Source organism: Ceratotherium simum, chromosome 33 (assembly GCF_057802395.1).
Source record: "Ceratotherium simum simum isolate JZ-2026a chromosome 33, ASM5780239v1, whole genome shotgun sequence".
Lineage (NCBI taxonomy): Eukaryota > Metazoa > Chordata > Mammalia > Perissodactyla > Rhinocerotidae > Ceratotherium > Ceratotherium simum.
In genome coordinates, this window is record NC_141932.1 from 26,920,358 (window position 1) to 26,937,004 (window position 16,647).

At 55.0% G+C, this 16,647-nt stretch overlaps 3 protein-coding genes across 5 annotated transcripts; 1 reads left to right on the forward strand and 2 right to left on the reverse strand.

The window, feature by feature from the left end:
- Nucleotides 1–3,035: 3,035 nt before the first annotated feature.
- NFKBID (NFKB inhibitor delta) lies at nucleotides 3,036–10,505 on the reverse strand. Of its 2 annotated transcripts, XM_004439758.3 has the most exons (12): nucleotides 10,140–10,505; nucleotides 8,694–8,794; nucleotides 8,466–8,526; nucleotides 7,865–8,082; nucleotides 7,416–7,606; nucleotides 7,230–7,335; nucleotides 6,965–7,111; nucleotides 6,797–6,848; nucleotides 6,566–6,714; nucleotides 4,753–4,869; nucleotides 4,275–4,439; nucleotides 3,036–3,685 (listed from the first exon to the last, which is right to left on the reverse strand). In XM_004439758.3, exons 1-12 carry the CDS (start codon nucleotides 10,426–10,428, stop codon nucleotides 3,632–3,634), a joined length of 1,650 nt encoding a protein of 549 aa, XP_004439815.2. In that variant the 5' UTR covers nucleotides 10,429–10,505; the 3' UTR covers nucleotides 3,036–3,631. The 2 variants fall into 2 exon arrangements, with proteins under 2 accessions (XP_004439815.2, XP_087278317.1); XM_087422191.1 differs by lacking the exon at nucleotides 10,140–10,505 and having other exon boundaries at nucleotides 8,694–10,079.
- Nucleotides 10,506–10,625: 120 nt separating this feature from the next.
- On the forward strand, nucleotides 10,626–13,055 carry HCST (hematopoietic cell signal transducer). Its single transcript, XM_087422253.1, has 4 exons — nucleotides 10,626–11,684; nucleotides 12,082–12,105; nucleotides 12,528–12,665; nucleotides 12,901–13,055. The coding sequence occupies exons 1-4, from the start codon at nucleotides 11,642–11,644 to the stop codon at nucleotides 12,939–12,941; spliced, it is 246 nt and encodes an 81-aa protein (XP_087278379.1). The 5' UTR covers nucleotides 10,626–11,641; the 3' UTR covers nucleotides 12,942–13,055.
- Nucleotides 13,056–13,197: 142 nt separating this feature from the next.
- Nucleotides 13,198–16,443, reverse strand: TYROBP (transmembrane immune signaling adaptor TYROBP). 2 transcript variants are annotated; one of them, XM_087422246.1, is made up of 5 exons: nucleotides 16,310–16,443; nucleotides 15,616–15,642; nucleotides 15,321–15,461; nucleotides 15,091–15,134; nucleotides 13,198–13,427 (listed from the first exon to the last, which is right to left on the reverse strand). In XM_087422246.1, exons 1-5 carry the CDS (start codon nucleotides 16,368–16,370, stop codon nucleotides 13,362–13,364), a joined length of 339 nt encoding a protein of 112 aa, XP_087278372.1. In that variant the 5' UTR covers nucleotides 16,371–16,443; the 3' UTR covers nucleotides 13,198–13,361. The 2 variants fall into 2 exon arrangements, with proteins under 2 accessions (XP_087278372.1, XP_004439799.1); XM_004439742.3 differs by having other exon boundaries at nucleotides 15,091–15,137; nucleotides 16,310–16,425.
- Nucleotides 16,444–16,647: the final 204 nt, after the last annotated feature.

The following is a 16,647-nucleotide window of genomic DNA, read 5'->3' on the forward strand; positions in this document are numbered from 1 at the left end:
TGCTCTGAGGGCTTTACATGCCTTGGCACACTTAATCATTACTTCTACCCCGTGAAGTAGGTACTATGACTATCCTCATTGATAGATTAGGAAATGGAGGGAAGGAGAAGTTATATCATATTCCCAAGGTCACCATCTAGGAAGGGTCGAGCTAGGAATTCAACCCAGGCAACCTGGCTCCAGCACCTATATACTTGGCCATTTTGCTTACCTGCTGTCTAATAATTTGTGGCTGTCCCATATGGTGTTCAGGTTGTGCACTGCAAAATTCCAAGTGATACCATTCACCTCCTAGATATTAGAGATTTGCATTTTACCACAACTTCCCAGCAGATGGCAGTAACATGCCATGTTCTATTGTCAGCATAGCACACAATTTTCGGGCAGATGGCTTAGGAGGAATTATTTGTAATTCTCCCAAAGGACCTATGAGCTCTAGGAGGCTCTTCATAATATATACATGTAAATACAGGTCATGTATATTAAATATAGACCTAGAGGTATTGGGAGGAAGATGCCTACACGATGCAAGTTGGATACAATGCCACAGCTTCATTACAGAACCCAGTGCACAGCATCGTTCTGATCCTGGTTATACCTCACTTGTATTCCGACGACGCCAGCAGAAATCTATGGCCGGCATCATGGGCAGGAGAAAAAGCTGCCTTCGTGTTTTCACAGCCAAGGGTGATCAACAGGCCAACAATGGTGTGGAGTTCCAAGTAGGCGGGATAGGAAACGAAAGGCAGTTTCGCTCCACATGCTCAGCGCGTGATTCTTTAATAATGTTTACATTTTAATGGCAATACTTAGAGTAATTCATTTAAAAACACTATTATTGAAATTTCAGCAGGAAAAATAACCTTGCTGTTCCTCATTTGATGCTCTTGTGCCCCAAAGCCATCCCTGTTTTCCCACTGAGAACGATTTATTAATTCTTTGAATAACGCGAAGTTTCTTAGAGACAGTTTATCACGTTAGTGGTATGTGTGTGTATGGATACCTGTTGGGATATACATCTTATATGTCAACAGTATCTAAAAAGCTGTTAACAATTAGAAATACCATTATTTTATGAACCACAAAGGAAAAAAATGCAGAAATTATGCCACACAATTGACTATAAGATGAATTTCAATTAAGTTCTTCTTAGAATTGATGAACTATGACATATTCCTATGAATTTTTAATGGCAATACTTAGAGTAATTCATTTAAAAACACTATTATTGAAATTTCAGCAGGAAAAATAACCTTGCTGTTCCTCATTTGATGCTCTTGTGCCCCAAAGCCATCCCTGTTTTCCCACTGAGAACGATTTATTAATTCTTTGAATAACGCGAAGTTTCTTAGAGACAGTTTATCACGTTAGTGGTATGTGTGTGTATGGATACCTGTTGGGATATACATCTTATATGTCAACAGTATCTAAAAAGCTGTTAACAATTAGAAATACCATTATTTTATGAACCACAAAGGAAAAAAATGCAGAAATTATGCCACACAATTGACTATAAGATGAATTTCAATTAAGTTCTTCTTAGAATTGATGAACTATGACATATTCCTATGAATTCTTCATGGGTCAGCTGCCACTACGTGAGAAGACAGAAGGTCACACGCCTGCTGGTACAAGGCAGCTGATGTGGGAGACTTACACTGGTGGCCCCTAATAACTGCACCTCCCAATATTCATGCCCTTGGGTAGTGCTCCCTGGCCACAGAGTCTGGGCTCGGTCACGTGACTGGCTTTGGCTAATGGGAGGACAGCAAGCGTGATGCAAGCAGGGCCTTGTTCTCTGGGAACATTCCCTCTTGGAGCTCCCGTGTGAAGAGATCCACCTACCCTCCTGCAGAGACCACATGGCGAGAGATGCTCAGCCCATTTCTGGCAGCTCCAGACATCTCAGCTGAGCCATCAGACAAGTCGGTGAAATTGCCCAGCCCAATCGGGCCTCCAGCTGACAGCAGCCTCATGAGTGACTGAAGCAAGATAGCAGAACTGCCCAGCTGAGCCCAGCCCAGGTTGCAGAATCACGAACAAATAAGTGGTGATCATGTTAAGCCTTAAATTCTGGGGTGGAGACACTGGCACATCCCCTCAAGTGTGCTTGGTTTGTTGGCCCTGAGGCTCTGAGCAGTGGGGAGCTATGGTGGGTCAGAGGGCTTTGTGGGGTGACAAGTTTGGGATGGATGCCGAGCAGAGGCTGTGGGACAGGTATGAGAAGGGGGTATTGTGGAGGTCTTCTGTTCTCATTTGGGTTTCTCCAGAAGCAGATGCTGAGGCAAGGATTTGAGGACAAGAGTATGTGGAAGGGGTGGAGAACAACATTGGTAGGGTGGGTAGGAAGTGACACAGAAAAGGGAAAGCAGCCAAGAAAGGGTAGTTTTTAAGCGAGAACCACTGTGGGGACTGGAGCTTAATTCTGCTGGGGAACTTGGAGAGCCAGTGCAGAACATGCACTTCCGAGCTCTCCCACAGCAGTGAGGGACCTGGGGTATTTATTTATTTATTTATTTTCCCGAAAGCCCCAGCAGACAGTTGTATGTCATAGTTGCATATCCCTCCAGTTGCTGCATGTGGGACGCGGCCTCAGCATGGCCGGGGAAGCAGTGCGTCGGTGCGCGCCCAGGATCCGAACCCGGGCCGCCAGCAGCGGAGCGCACGCACTTAACTGCTAAGCCACGGGGCCGGCCCTCCTGGGGTATTTATACACCGTCTCCTGTTGGTCCCTGGTGGAGGGAGTGGGAGTGGGAAGTGGCAGGGACTCCCTGGCATTTAAGGCTTGCACACTCACGCCCAGGGCAGAGCAGGCACCAGTGGTCTGAGAATGCCCACAGGCAAAGATTCGCGTGCTGGCCCCAGCGGTCAGACCACCAGGTGTTGATGGCGTGAGGGTGACGGGTATGGCCTTGGCACCCACAGTGTCTGCCACGCAGCCCCCCCCCCCGGCACAATCATCCGAACACGACCCCTCAGCCAGGCACCACAGCCACTCCCCTGCACCAAAGCCCCCAGAGATCAGACAACACCGGTTCTAGTCCAAATTGAGTTTAATAGAGAGTTTCAGACAGGGGAGGGATTCACCAAAACAGAGGTCTGGGACAGGGCCCAGGTGAGCTCTGACTTAGAAAGCAGGAGGACCCAGGGGACTCTCAGCAAGGAGAGTCCTTCCTACATCTCAGGGTTAAGGACCTGCGGGGGTGGGTCCTGGGGAGGTTGCGGGTCTACAGGGATGGTACTGGGAGCTGTTTTGAGATGCCCCAAGTACCATGTAGGGGCATTACATCTGGGGTTCCAGGTGTGAAGAGCTAAATTAGAGGAGGGGACCCCTAAAGATCCCGGTGGGGAAAGGGTTAGGGGTCCAGGGTGTTTCACAGAAACAATCAAGGGGCCTCGATTTCACAGAAATCATTAAGGGGGCTCCTTGTGGGTAGGGGAGGGGGTATCACACCACCCCAAATATTGGGGCCTGTTTACCCCCCCCAGCAGCCATTTTGGGGTTTTAATGTAAGACCCCAATGGCAGGACATTCCACATACATTATCACGGGTTTGCAACATTAGCATACGCTGGCTGTCCCACAGGACGGTGGGGACTGGAAAATCAGTCCAGGGTCTGGGTTTGCGTCCTAAGAGGACAGGCCTGGGGGTGCCACACGGCTCCTCTTCAGTAGCTGCCGGAGCTGTGGACAAAACAGGGCAGACGGAGAAGTTTGGGAGGTTGCCAGGAGAGGTGGGGGAGGCACCCTGCGAAGTTGGGGGTTAGACAGGGTGAGTGGGGTCGGCCGGGTTTGAAGGTCAGGTTCAAAGACAAGATTTGGAGTTGGGGTGAAGGTTGGGTTTTGCACATTGAGTAAAGGCTCGGGAGCCAGAATGGGGATGAAGGGAAAGGTGTTGGTCAGGGGTCCCACTTTGGGGTTAGCATTGAGGACTGGGAGTCAAAGAGTAGAGGCAAAGAGTCAGAGGTCATATTTGGGGGTCAGAAGTCCCACTCTGAAGTAAGGACTCAGGGTTAGGGGCAGAAGGTTGAAGGTCATACTTGGGGGTCAAAGGTCACACCTGAGGTCAGGATTCAGGGTTGGAAGTAGAGGACACTGAGGTCAGAGTTGAAGTAGACATAAGGAAGGAGTCACTATTACAAGGTAAGTGATCAGCCACTGGGGTCAGAGGTCACATTTTGCAGTCAGGGTTGGATAAGGGTCAGGAATGGGTGGGGTCAGGAACGGGTTAGGTCAGAAGCCACTCTGCAGTCAGGGTGGGCTCAGTGCTCACCCCCTCGGGGCCAGGCCCGGGCCGCAGCAGGTGGACAGGCTGCTCGTTCTCCAGGTTGCGCAGGGTTGGATCCGCCCCAGCTGCCAGCAGGCGCCGCACGATGGCCTCCTGGGGCGGCCCAGAGGGCAGGGCGGCTGCCATGTGGAGGGCTGTGTTCCCATGGGCCTGGGGACAGTGAGGGGAGGGCGGTTAGGGATTCAGAGCCAGCTGGCCTGGGCCCTCAACATCACACTTCACATTCTGCCACAGCCACGTCCCACATGCCCCCTTTCACCTCCCAGCTCCCCTTCCCAACCACATTCCACACACCCCTCTGTCCATGTCCTGCATCCCCCCAATTCACGTTCTCATGCTACACAGTCCCCATCCACATCCCATACATTGTCCCCTCCACAGCCACAGCCCACAGGACTCCCAACATCCCACTGCCCCTCTCTGCCATATCCCACAGTCTGCACATTCCAGCCCAGGCCCCCACCTTCATGTTGACAAAAGCCCGCAGGTCTCCCCGTGGCAGCTCCAGCAGCAGCTGAACCAGGGTAGGGTTGGCAGCCTGCACGGCCAAGTGCAGAACTGTCTTGTTGCTCTTGATCTCCTGGAGGGAGGGGAACAGCAGAGGTCAGGCCAGTCCTCAGACCCAGGCCCCCTCCCACAGAACCCAAGAGCCTTCAGAGGCCCTGTCTCTTCCTTTGCAAGCACCCAGGGGTGCCTTATACAGTTGTATGTGTTGTGCACTATTCAAAAGTACCATGTCACATACATTATAGAACTATACATCTATTATGACAATTTTCCAGCCCAGGTGTCTTTGAGAAAAAGGCTCCTTTTCTAATCCTCCAAAGGAGCTCTCTGGGCTAGCAGCTGCCCTGGCCACCACATTCTATTCAGCACAGTAAAATGCACCAACATCCCACATGGACTGTACTTTATCTACAAGGATGGGAGTTGAGCCGCGGACTGACTAAGCCTATATCCACTTCCATATTGAGCTGTTCTCTTCATATTTTGGAGCAAATAAAGACATTTTCTACAACGAAACTCTATTATGTGTCTTTAAAGAGTTTGTAATGATAATGAAGATAAAAAAATTTGTGTTTATACAGGGCAAAACAACCAAATAAATTTGGCTCAACAAATAAATTACGAAGAGAAAACCAAGAGACAGAGGGGAAGCTCTAAATTAAGAGCAACTTAAAAAGACATAGAATTGCAATATTTGGGCTTTATTTGGATCCTAGTATTTTTAATGAAAAAAATAAATGTACGTCACATCAGAGCCAAATGGAAATTTGAATGCAGTCAGGATATTTGATATTATGAGATTGTTAATTTTTTTTAACGTAGAATAATGATATTGAGGTTAAAAGGATTTCTTATCTTTTAAAGACACACAAATATTTATGGATAAAATGATATGCTTGGGGGCCAGCCCAGTGACGTAGTGGTCAAGTTCACGTGCTCCACTTTGGCCGCCTGAGGTTCGCCGGTTCGGATCCTGGGTGCTGACCTACACATCATTCATCAAGCCATGCTGTGGCGGCATCCCACATACAAAAGAGAGGAAGACTGGCACAGATGTTAGCTCAACAACAATCTTCCTCAAGCAAAAAGAGGAAGATTGGCAACAGATGTTAGCTCAGGACCAATCTTCCTCAAAAAAAAATTTATATGCTTGGATTTGCTTAAAAATAATATAGGAAAGTGAAGGAGTAGATGGGGCAGGACTGGCTATGGGTTGCTGGTTATTGATGTCGGGTACATGGAGTTCACCATATTATTTTCTGTACTTTAGCTGTGTTCAAAATTCTTAAAAAAAAAAAACACAACAATAAGTGGATGTTTATTTTTCTCAGGTAGTCTGTGAAGGAGCTACTGTCAGGGGAAGGAGGATAACAGAATTGTTAAGAGCTGGATTCTGGGATCAGACCAGCTGGGTTCCTAGCCCCTCTCTGACACTCACAAGCCATAAGATTTTTGACTCCTGCTGCCTCAGTTTCCTTAGTAAGATAGAGAAAGTAATAATAGGACACATGTCAAAGGGTGTCTGTGAGGATTCAATTAGCTAATCCACGAAACTCAGGGTTTGATGAATAGTCAGCACTTAATAAATATAAGCCAATATCAGTAATATTATTCCCAGTTGACAACTGGGGCACAGAGAAGTGAAGTAACGTGCTCAAGGCCACACAGCTGAGAAGAGGCAGAGTCAGTGTCTCTTTGGAGCCCCTGGACAGCCAGGTGCCCTCACCCACACGCCCTCCAAGGGGCCGGCTGCCCGCAGCCCGGCTCACCTGGCTGGTGTGATCCGCGCCCATGTGCAGCAACATCTGGACGCAGGCCAGCCTGTCTCGGGCCTGGGTACTCAGCACGCGGGGACACAGGTCGGGTGGGTGCATAGCCACGTTGAGGGCCAGGATGGCTGTGTGGAGGGGTGTGAGGCCTGCCGAAGGGAGACAGTGAGGGTCTGCAATCAGAGCACCCGCCCCGCCCGCCAAGCCAGCCCTGCCCACCGCCCAGCTTACCCTCGAAGTCTCTGGCTTCTAGATCAACCCGAACGCCTGAGTTAATCACAGCCTGGGAGGCAGAGAAGGCAATGAGCTGTATTAGTGTCTCCCCAGGCCTCCCAGCCCTGGAAGCCAGGCTCCGGGCAACGAGTCCACCCCATTCCCCCCACTGCCAGCTGGCCATACCGAGAGGACTCCTGGGAGCCCATAGGTAGCAGCCACGTGCAAGACAGAGCGTCCCTGATGGTCAGTGGCATTGGGCTCCGCCCCCAAGTTCAGCAGATCCTCCACAATCAGGGGCTGGTTGGCGGCAGCAGCCACCAGGAGAGGAGTCTGCAGGTGACAGGAAAGGTCAGTCTGGACCCCCAGCCCCCTCCTCTCTGAAAACCGGGCAGCCAGGCCCCCAGCCCCTCTGCCCTCAGCTCCAGGAGTCCAGGCCCCCAGCCTTCACCTTGCCCTTGTGCTCACGAATGTCCAGATGTCTGTACACTTGGAGCATCTCAGCTGCAGCATACGCTGCCCAGCGCAGGCCGCGAGCTGCAAACAGGTGCAGGAGCCTGAGGACAGGAGGGGGCGGTAGTGAGCACAGCTGCCCAGCAGAGGCGGGAGCCTGCAGACCCCATTCCCCTATACTCACGTGTCTCCCTCCTCATCCTGGGCCAGCAGCTGTTGGGGCCCCAAAGCCAGCATGTGAGCACGGGCTGCATCCAGCGATGGTCCAGTGACCACAGGGGGCAACTGTGGGGGTCCTGAGGGGAGTCCGGAACCTCTCCAGGATCCCGCCTGTGGCAGGGACGGTTCTGCATAGAGCCGGGTATCCAGGGGGTCCTGGAGGGCGCACGTGGTAGGAACAGCCAGTCAGCTAATTCCCTCTTGCCAGCCCACCACACACACGCACGCATAGAGAGCACCAGCAGAGTGGCTGGGATTCCCATCTGTCCCAAGTGATCTTGGACCTTTGGGCCTCAGTTTTGCCCATCTGAGGAATGGGTTCTTAACCCAGCCCTAGACATCTCAGAGTGCTGCATGAGGGCAACTGGGAATTTCAGGGGCCCTTCAGCATCCTGCTCCCGCTCTGTATCTCACCTCCATCCCCAGGGGAAATGGACACGGCCGCCCTGGGTCCGAAGGTGGGTAGAAGTCAGGAGTCAGGAAACCGTCAGCAGCAGCAGCAGGGTAAGAGTAGGGGCTGTCTGTGTAGGCAGCATGTGTGGTGGGGTCCCAGTCCGGAAAGCCCGTGGGGGGTGCCAGGCTGCCAAGTCCAGAAGCCACGGTCTCCTGGTGAGCTGGGAAGTGGGTATGGCCTGCGGGTGAGAGGAAGAGCAGGGGCAGGCCTGGTTACAGAGTTAGGGAAGTCACGGCCAAGGCTGGAGGCCCAGGGTGAGGCCTGGAGTCTCCCAACGGATTGAAAGCTAGTACTTCTGGGACACTGAGGGGCTGGGACCTAGAACCCTGGGATACCAAAGGGCTGGAAGCTGGAACTTCTGGGAGCCTGGGCCCCAGGGACACCGAAGGACTATGTGCGTAGACTACCGGGCTCCAGAGGATCTAGGGCATCAAACTTTTAAGAGGTCCCAGCAAGAATGAGCGCCTGACTCCCGCATTCCCAAAGGTTCTACGAGTTGGGATGCTTGAGTCCCTGAGGGAAGCCGGGAGTTGAGGGAACCAGGTGAGCTTCCAGACTTACCGGCCTCACCCTCATTCACAGATGGAGTCAGGGGCTGGGCCAGGGGAGGCGGGAACTGTCCCTGTGGAGGCATAAGCAAAAAGGCACAAGGGTGAATTTATCCGCAGATTCCTCGGCATCCACTCCCCACCTGTAGGGCATCTACGCCAGGCCTGCATCTCTCATCAGCTCTGAGGGCGGCAAGCCAGCAAGTCCCCGCCTAAACGGACAGGGCTTCATGGGCCTCACCGGTGCCCCACCAGCGTCAGGCTGCTGCTGGCGGCGCCTCTGTTCTTCCAGGAGCTTCTTCACGGTCTGCGACGGGCAGTGGCTGCGCTCACTCCGGCTCACTGCGGGGGAGGGGAAGTAATCCGGGGTCCTTAAGTCACCCGAGGGCGCGGAGGAGTGGATTTGGGCGCCCTCCCGCGCGGAAAAACTGGCACACGATGCCGCCTGAGAACTCCAAAGCCAATCTAAAATTTCGGGTGCGGCGGCCGCCTCCGCCGTTTCCTTCCTTTTGCTCTGCACTTTCCCCTCTGACCCAAGTTTCCACCAGCGTCGTGGAAACTGAGGAAGGGGGAGGAGGGCGCCCCTCTGAGCACCCCCCTCACTTCCGTGAAAAATCCCACCTCCCAGATCTCCCAGATCTGAGGCCTGGCAGGGGTCGCCGGGCATCACTCCCTGGAGACGCACATCCAGGCTCCCAACATCTCTCTGCCCTAGAAGCGGACCTGATACTCCTTCCTCGGGAAACCGGGCATGCGAGTCCCCGGCCCCTCTCCCAGAGGAAGCACGAGTCAATAGCCTCCTAGCTCAACAGGGATCCAGGGGTCCAGACCCCGCGCCCCTTCAGACCCCGCAGTCCAGGCCCCTCCCGCAGGAGTCCGGGAGCCTAGTACCCCTTCCCCAGGACCCAGGAGTCTGGGCTCCTCCTCCCTAGGACCTGGGAGTCCGTTTCCAGACGCCTCGACCCAGGAAGCCCGGGCCCGCAGCCCTCACCCTCCAAGCCCGGTTTCGGCGGAGGAAGGGTTAAGCGGCGGGGGGAAGGGGGGCAGACTCGGAAACAGATGCGACGCGCTGACGTCACGGCGCTCACGCAAGGGAATCTTCCATCTCCCCTTCCTCTCCGGGTCCCGCGCCCAGGTGTCCGACCCGGGGCGGGGCGCGCGGCCGAGCGTGGCGCTCATGGAATCCCCGCACGTGGGGAATTCCTGCTCGGCCCGGGGACCCCGGACCGGTGGCGACTCGGGAAATCCCGGGGCCAGGGCGGGTCACGGCCGGCGTGGACCCCTGCGGCCAGGACCGCGACCCTCCCCACCGAGACCCGGGCTGGTTTGCAACAACCACGCCCCCGACGACTCAGGCCGGCCTCGCTCTCTGGGGCAAGGAGTCCGCGCCGCCAGCCCCATCCTCCCTCGGGACTCAGGGGTCCGGGCTCCCAGCCCTTTCCGCGCGGGACCCACGACTCCGGATTCCCATACCCTACCCCCCAGGACCCAGGAGCCCAGAATCCCAGCCTCTTCTCCATCACGACCCAGGGGTCCGGGCCCCTGCCCCCTTCTAACACCGGCTACCCTCACTCCCAGGACCCAGGACCTGATGCTCCAGCTCCGTCCCTAGATCCCCCGGAGCACCCCTCCCAGCCCCTCACTCTCCCACCCGCCGAGCTCGCCGCTCCTCCCTGCCCCCACTTACCTCGGGGATTCCGGGGCGCGGAGTGCAGGCCCCCAGGGCCCCGGCCTCGGCGCTGCGCCAGCCTCGCTGTTTCCCCGCGGAGCCGCCGCCGGGTCCCCGATCTTGGGTCCGGTCCCCCGCGAGTTTTTAAACGAGGGTTCTGGCACCGCCCTGTGCTGGGCAGGGTCCCGCCCACAGGCCCGGGAGTCCCCGCGTCGCGCTCCAGCAAACCCCGGCTCTGAAGGGGCGGGGCTGACTTTGAGGGCCCGACTCCTGAGTCTCCCCGGAAAGAGGGAGCCGGGGACCCCATTTTTGGTGTGAGGTAGAAGGGGCCTGGGGTGGCGGACTGCTGAAGGAGGAGGGCCCTGGGGACCTGGACTTCTGGGTCTCTGTCCAAGTGGGTGCAGGAGGCCTCGACAACGGGGGCCCTGGTCTGGGGGCTGGGGGACAGTATTACTGGGTCCTGAGGGCGGGGGGGCTGGGGTCCCGACTCCCTGATCTGGAGGGAGGAAAGGTCTGTTGGTAAGAGTGATCTAGGTGGACTCAAATTTCTCCCTCTTCCTCACATCACCTTTTTTTCCCAGAGGCCGGTTCTCATTCCTTCATCATTTAAAATAATGTATTACCGCAGGGGGGTACTTGGCTGGGCGCTATGGTGTTGCTGTGAACTAAGCAGGCAGGAATTCCCAGCCCTCAAGCCCACTGACATCCCAGTGGGTGGCTCCTTTTCGGTTCCCATCTTGGTGGCCATCCACAGCACTGGCCATGTCAATCATATTTCTCCCCTGCTCTCAAGACTCCCTGCTTCCCGGTTCTCCTTCACTCACTGCTCTTTCTTGGTTTTCCTGGCTGTTTCCTCCTCTTCACCCATTGTGGGGGGGTAGGGTGCTCCTCTGTCTGTACTCACTTCCTTGGTGATTTCATCCAGTCTTGTGGCTTTAAATACCATCCATAGCCATCAGCCCCTAAATTTACATCTCCAGACCAGACTTATCCCCTGAGCTCAGAGGCAGCTGTGGTCATTCAACTTCTCCACAGGGAGATCTAGCAGACATTTCCAACTCAGTGTGCCCAAACCTCGGGCATTTTCCCCCTAAACCTGCTTCCCCTCCTTCTCCAGCCTGTCAAAGGATGCTCCATCCTTTCGGTTGCTCAGGCCAGAAGCTTTGGTCATCCTGGATTCCTCTCTCTCATACACACCCATATCCACTCCCTCAGCAAGCTCTACCTCCAGAATCTTTCCAGACTCTCCCCAGTGCCCACACCCTGGTCCACCTGTCACCTCCCACCTGGACAATCGTAGCAGCCTCCCTGGTCTCTCTGACCCTCCCCCCAGTTTGTCCCTGAAGGCAGTCACAGGGACCTGCCGCCTCTCACCCTCCCACACACACCACGCCGGAAGCAGGTGGCTTTGCCTCCAGCAGGGTGACATCCGCTGTTGCTGCCTCTCTACTGCCCCGCTGTTCCTCAGGACTTCTCTGGACCAAAGCCCTTTGCCAGACCCCTTCCAGCCCTCACCCATCATGGTCCCTCCAGGCAACATCCTGCTCCTGCTTTTACTCCCAGGTGAAGCCAGAGGTTATGGGGGGTGGCAGGCGGAGTATTTGTGAAAGGGGCGGCTTGGGTGGCATCTGAAGGAAGGAAGTACTCAGGGTGGGTCCTTCTCGCAGTACCCCTTCATGTCCCTTCCCAGAGATCCATTCAGCTTTGGACCTGGTTCTTGGGGGCAGGAGGGGAAGCTGAGTCTGGAGTGGCTGCCTGTAAATCTCCCCTTCCCACTGCTGGCTCTCTGCCTCTACTTCCGATTTTCTGTCTCTCTCTGTGTCTCCGGGAGCTCCCCTCCCCACCTGACCCTCTTCCTCATTTGATCTCTCTGGAGTGGGGTTACAGGACATCACCTCTCCCTGCGCCCTATTTGGGAACCACCTCTCCCCACTGATCCACCTTCCTTCTCTTTCCACAGTGGCTGCAGCTCAGATGACCCCAGGTGAGAAATCGACACTCTTCCCCTTTGCCATGCCACTTCGGGGACTGCTGGCATCCCTAAAGTGTGTCCTGAGGGCCCTGGAACACCCCCAGTGACTCTCCAGGTCACCGTCTCACCTCTCATTGCAAAGCAGAGCTCCGGGAGGATCTGCAGCCTTCTCTGGGGCCCGTCTCATTGCCCTCATTGCCAGATTGAAGCCCCAGGGACTTGGCCACCCCCAAGCCTCTCTTCGGCAGGACCCACTATGCCCAAAGCACAGCCCTGGGAGTCCTGAGACCCCTCAGTTTCTCCCCTTTCATCCCTAAGCCCCCAGGGAATCTGTGACACCCCCTCCGCATCTTCCTTTGCCCCGTATGCCCAAAGCACAGCCCTGCGGGTCTGGAGCCCCCTCAGCCCCCTCTTGTGTTGGCCCCCACCCTCAGGTTCCTGTTCTGGGTGTGGACCCCTCTCCCTGCCGCTCCTGGCAGGCCTCGTGGCTGCCGATGCGCTGGTGTCGCTGCTGATCGTGGCGGTGGTATTTGTGTGTGCACGCCCCCGAAGCAGGCCCACCCAAGGCGAGGGTAGGGGCAGGGTGGGGCCTGGAGGGGGGTGTCCCTAGGGAGGGGGGTGTCCCTAGGGAGGGGGTCCCCAGGGAGGCAGCCCCGGGGAAGCCCTGGAGGCGGTGCTGGGGAAACCCTGGGGGTGGTGCTTGGGGGAACCCCTGAGGAAACCCCGAGGCAGGGGGTCCCCAGGGAGGAGGGGATGTGGGTGAGCAGTGGGTGGTCAGGCCTCATGCTTTCTCTCCCCCACCCCCAGAAGATGGCAAAGTCTACATTAACATGCCTGGCAGGGGCTGAGCCCCCTGTAACTGCAACCTTTGACTTCTGACCCTCTCACCCTGGATTGTGTGGCAGCACAGAAAACCCACCCACCCTCTTTGGGTTGCTTTGGAATAAAGCAGTTGAAATGCCTCTAGTTCTAATTCTTATTCAGAGAACCCCAGGCTCCCCAAAGCTTCCATCCCATTTAGCTATTTCTGGGTCCATGACTTTCCCCCAGAACCCCACATATCCCCATCCCCGCAGCCCATGGATCTGGAATAACTCAACAGTGTTTTCGTGTTCCATGTTTATTTGGGGGCAGTGGTGGGGAAAGGTCTGATATCTCAGAGGGCACTCTGTGGATCTGTATCTTTGTGGGAGTAGGAATAGGGTGCTAAGTAGGCATCAGGAATGACTGGATCCAGGCATCAGGTTGTTGACTGCCATGGTTTGGGCTCATTTGTAATACGGCCTCTGTGTGTTGAGGTCGCTGTAGACATCTGTCCTCTGACCTTGGAGCTCCTAAAGGGATGAACGGGGTGAGGATCATCAGTGGAAGGGGTCCACTGAAGAAACTTAAAACAAAATCCAGCCTTCTCCCAGAAGCTCCCCTGGCAGCTTCTTCAGCCTTGCAGCCATGGAAAAGATCTGGGTTTTATTCAAGTGCATTCAATGTTCCCCTTCTCCTCTGCCTTAATCATTATGCCCCAGGCTCAGGGCCTTCGCACACGCTGTTCTCTTTGCCTGGAACACTGGTCCTCTAGATATTCCTACAGATGGTTCCTTCTCCCCCTTCAAGTCTCAGCTTAGGTCACTTCCTCAGAGACGCGTTTCCTGATTTCTCCATCTGCGGTGTCTTCCCCACCCCCCAGTCACTGTCACATCAGCCCGCTTTATTTCTTGCGTGATGCCTCCCCAGAACAATCTCATCTGTTAATATGCTTCCTGTCCATCTCCCCAGCTAGGACGTAAGTTCTGCTGCTGTGTCCCCAGCATCAGCACATATAGCTGCTTGACAAATCCCAGCAAAGGCATGAATACATTGGAGTGAGGCTTGGCCCTAAAATCTCACTGCCCCCAGGAACTGGAAAGCCCCTTCAGTCTCCTGGACCTCACAGAGCCAAACTCGAGATTCTCACACTTTACAAAGAGACTGTTTATCCACAAGTGAGGCAAAGCGAAGCTGGGTGCAGATACGTAAAACAGACTTCACAGAGCAGGACTCAGAACTAGGGGGAGGGTCTATGGCCCCAAGAGGCAGCCCTCAGACAGAATCCCTGAAATCATATGCAAATAGCAGTCTGGATGTGCATCTTTATGGGGAGGGGGCTGTTTGGCCTCCATTAGAGTCTCAGAGGAGCCCGTGACCCCTGAAAAGGTTAAGAATGGTGCTGACAGAGGCAGGAGATGGAAAGATGCCTCTGCTGCATCGTGGTTCTTAAGAAGGGTTTTGAGGACACTTGCACTGCCCCTAGATTATATGCACAATTTTGCATTTTTGGTATGGATTTTTCTGAGGAGGCTCTAGCTTTCATCAGCTTCTCAAAGGGACAATGATCCCTCCCCCAAAAATTCTAGGGGCCAGCCCAGTGGCATAGTGGTTAAGTTTGTGTGCTTCACTTCCGCGGCCCGGGGTTCACAGTTTCAGATCCCGGGCGTGGACCTACACACCATTTATCAAGCCATGCTGTGGCAGGCGTCCCACATATAAAATAGAGGAAGATAGGCACGGATATTAGCCCAGGGCCAATCATCCTCAGCAAAAAGGGGAAGATTGGCAACAGATGTTAGCTCAGGGCTAATCTTCCTCACCAAAAAAATAAAAAAATAAAAAATTCTAGAACTCTTGTTTTTAGAGTTACCAAACTAGGGCTGAATTATATCCTTATATCCCTACTGAGAGCTTCTCCAGGAAATCAGCCTATCCTGGGCTGGACTTTTCCAGAACAATCTGGAGCCTGTCCTCTGGCTGAGGCCTGCATTTGCCTTTGAAAGGTAAAGCCATCTTTCTATTTCTTCTCCACCACTAAGCTGAGTATAAGGTCATGACTGCTCATTGAAAGCAGGTTTGGAGCGCCTTCAAGGGTTTACGGAGCTGCTGGGAAAGTGGCTTCAGGGTCCCGGTTCAGTCCCAGAGGGACTGGGGGTATTCAGGACAGAAGGAGCGAGATGTTGGCTTCCTTACCTGATAAGGCGACTCCGTCTCTGTGATGCGCTGTTTCCGGGTCACTGCTGGGGGGCGGCGTGTGGCGCAGGGTGGAAACAAGGTGGTGAATTGGGACCATTTTGTTAATGTAAAATCAGCCCCTCCATCACTGTCCCTTCGGATGGTCGTGACTTGGGCTCTTACCCCTCCCCGCCCCCCCAGGCAAGCCCTCAGAGTGTCCCAGGCCATCCCCCGCCAGCCCTGCTCACCCTCCGCGGCCCCTTTCCCTTTCCCCTGAGGGACCAGGCGGCCCAGGGAGTACACGGCCAGGGCGATGAGGAGGGTCAGCACCAGGTCCCCCAGCACGATGGCCGCCAGCACACCGGGGCTCACCGTGGAACAGTTGCATTCTGGGAATGTATGTGGCACAGGGTCAGGGGTGGTCAGCAGGGGTTGGGAATTGGGAGGAGGTGTCAGCAGGGGGAGGTTTGGAGAGATTGGGGAAGGGGCAGAGATGGGAAGGTCTTTGGGAGGTGGGGAGGGGGATTGAGGGTCTAGGCCTACCGCTCTGGGCCTGGACAGGGCTGAGACCTGAGGAGAGAAAAAGAAGGTAAACTGAGGCACAGGGCTATGACTAGCAGGTGGGCATAGAAGCTGGCGAGGGTGGGTTCTGACAGCCAACAGGCGGGGGTGGAGAGCAATGTCTGTGGGACCTGTGGGCTGGCCTCAAGGCCTCTAGACTGTGTTACTTCTATACCGACTTGTCCTGTTATGACACCCATAGAGTCCCCTCCCCTGCTTCTACCGGAGGCCAGATCTTGGGGGCTCAGGCTCTGAGAGAGACCCCTAGGGTTTCACACGGCAAATAAAGGTGGATATGGAACACAGGACCCAAAGACGATATTTGACCCTTTGAGAGAAAGAAAAAAGAACCAAGATGAAAGATAAGAGAGGAATAGACAGTGACACAGATACACACAGCACAGACCCAGGACTGGGGTTTAGAGTGAAATAGGTGGGGGACAACATGGTGACCGCTGGGCCAGGCTGCCCCACCAAAGGAGGAAGTGGCTGGAAGCGAGAACTGAGGGAGGCCACTAGGAGGAGATGGGCACCTCTAGCCCCCAGCAGGAGCCTGAGCTGGGGCTGGGGATCTGCTCCTGTTCCAACCCTCCCCTTTGGTTGTCTCTTGCCACCCTGCTCCCTGCCCTGCCCCAAGCTGAGCCCAGGGACTCAGCTACAGAAGCCCCTAACTTACCACCCACAGTCAGAAGGAGAGGCAGGAGCAAAAGCCTGTTGGAGGGTCCGAGGCCCCCCATGATGCAGGCGACGCTGCTGGACACCACAGTCCAAGGGCTGCTGGGATGTGGCGCAGCGTCCAACCAAGTGAAGGAGGAAGTCTGAGGTGGGTGTTGGCAGGAGGAAGGAGGGGACAGAAGGGGAGGAGGGACAGAGACAGATAACACCAGAAAGAATCAGGCCCAGACATCCCAGAAGCCGTGCTGCAGCCCCCAAAGGCTGGACATGAAGGGCAAAGAGTACATGTGTCAACTTGACCTCCATCCCACTTAGGAGTCAGACATTGTTGTACCAGGA

Coding starts and splice junctions, on each gene's coding strand:
- NFKBID (XM_087422191.1), bottom strand. CDS start 9,119: ATGCCCGGCGACCCCTGCCAGGCCTCAGATCTGGGAGATCTGGGAGGT. Junction 6,849..6,964: donor GGCTCCCAGGAGTCCTCTCG/GTATGGCCAGCT, acceptor TCTGCCTCCCAG/GCTGTGATTAACTCAGGCGT. Junction 6,715..6,796: donor AGAAGCCAGAGACTTCGAGG/GTAAGCTGGGCG, acceptor TCCCTTCGGCAG/GCCTCACACCCCTCCACACA.
- HCST (XM_087422253.1), top strand. CDS start 11,642: ATGGTCCCTCCAGGCAACATCCTGCTCCTGCTTTTACTCCCAG. Junction 11,685..12,081: donor GCTCCTGCTTTTACTCCCAG/GTGAAGCCAGAG, acceptor CTCTTTCCACAG/TGGCTGCAGCTCAGATGACC. Junction 12,666..12,900: donor CAGGCCCACCCAAGGCGAGG/GTAGGGGCAGGG, acceptor CCCCACCCCCAG/AAGATGGCAAAGTCTACATT.
- TYROBP (XM_004439742.3), bottom strand. CDS start 16,370: ATGGGGGGCCTCGGACCCTCCAACAGGCTTTTGCTCCTGCCTCTCCTT. Junction 15,643..16,309: donor TCTCCTTCTGACTGTGGGTG/GTAAGTTAGGGG, acceptor TTCTCTCCTCAG/GTCTCAGCCCTGTCCAGGCC. Junction 15,138..15,320: donor AGGGAAAGGGGCCGCGGAGG/GTGAGCAGGGCT, acceptor GCCGCCCCCCAG/CAGTGACCCGGAAACAGCGC.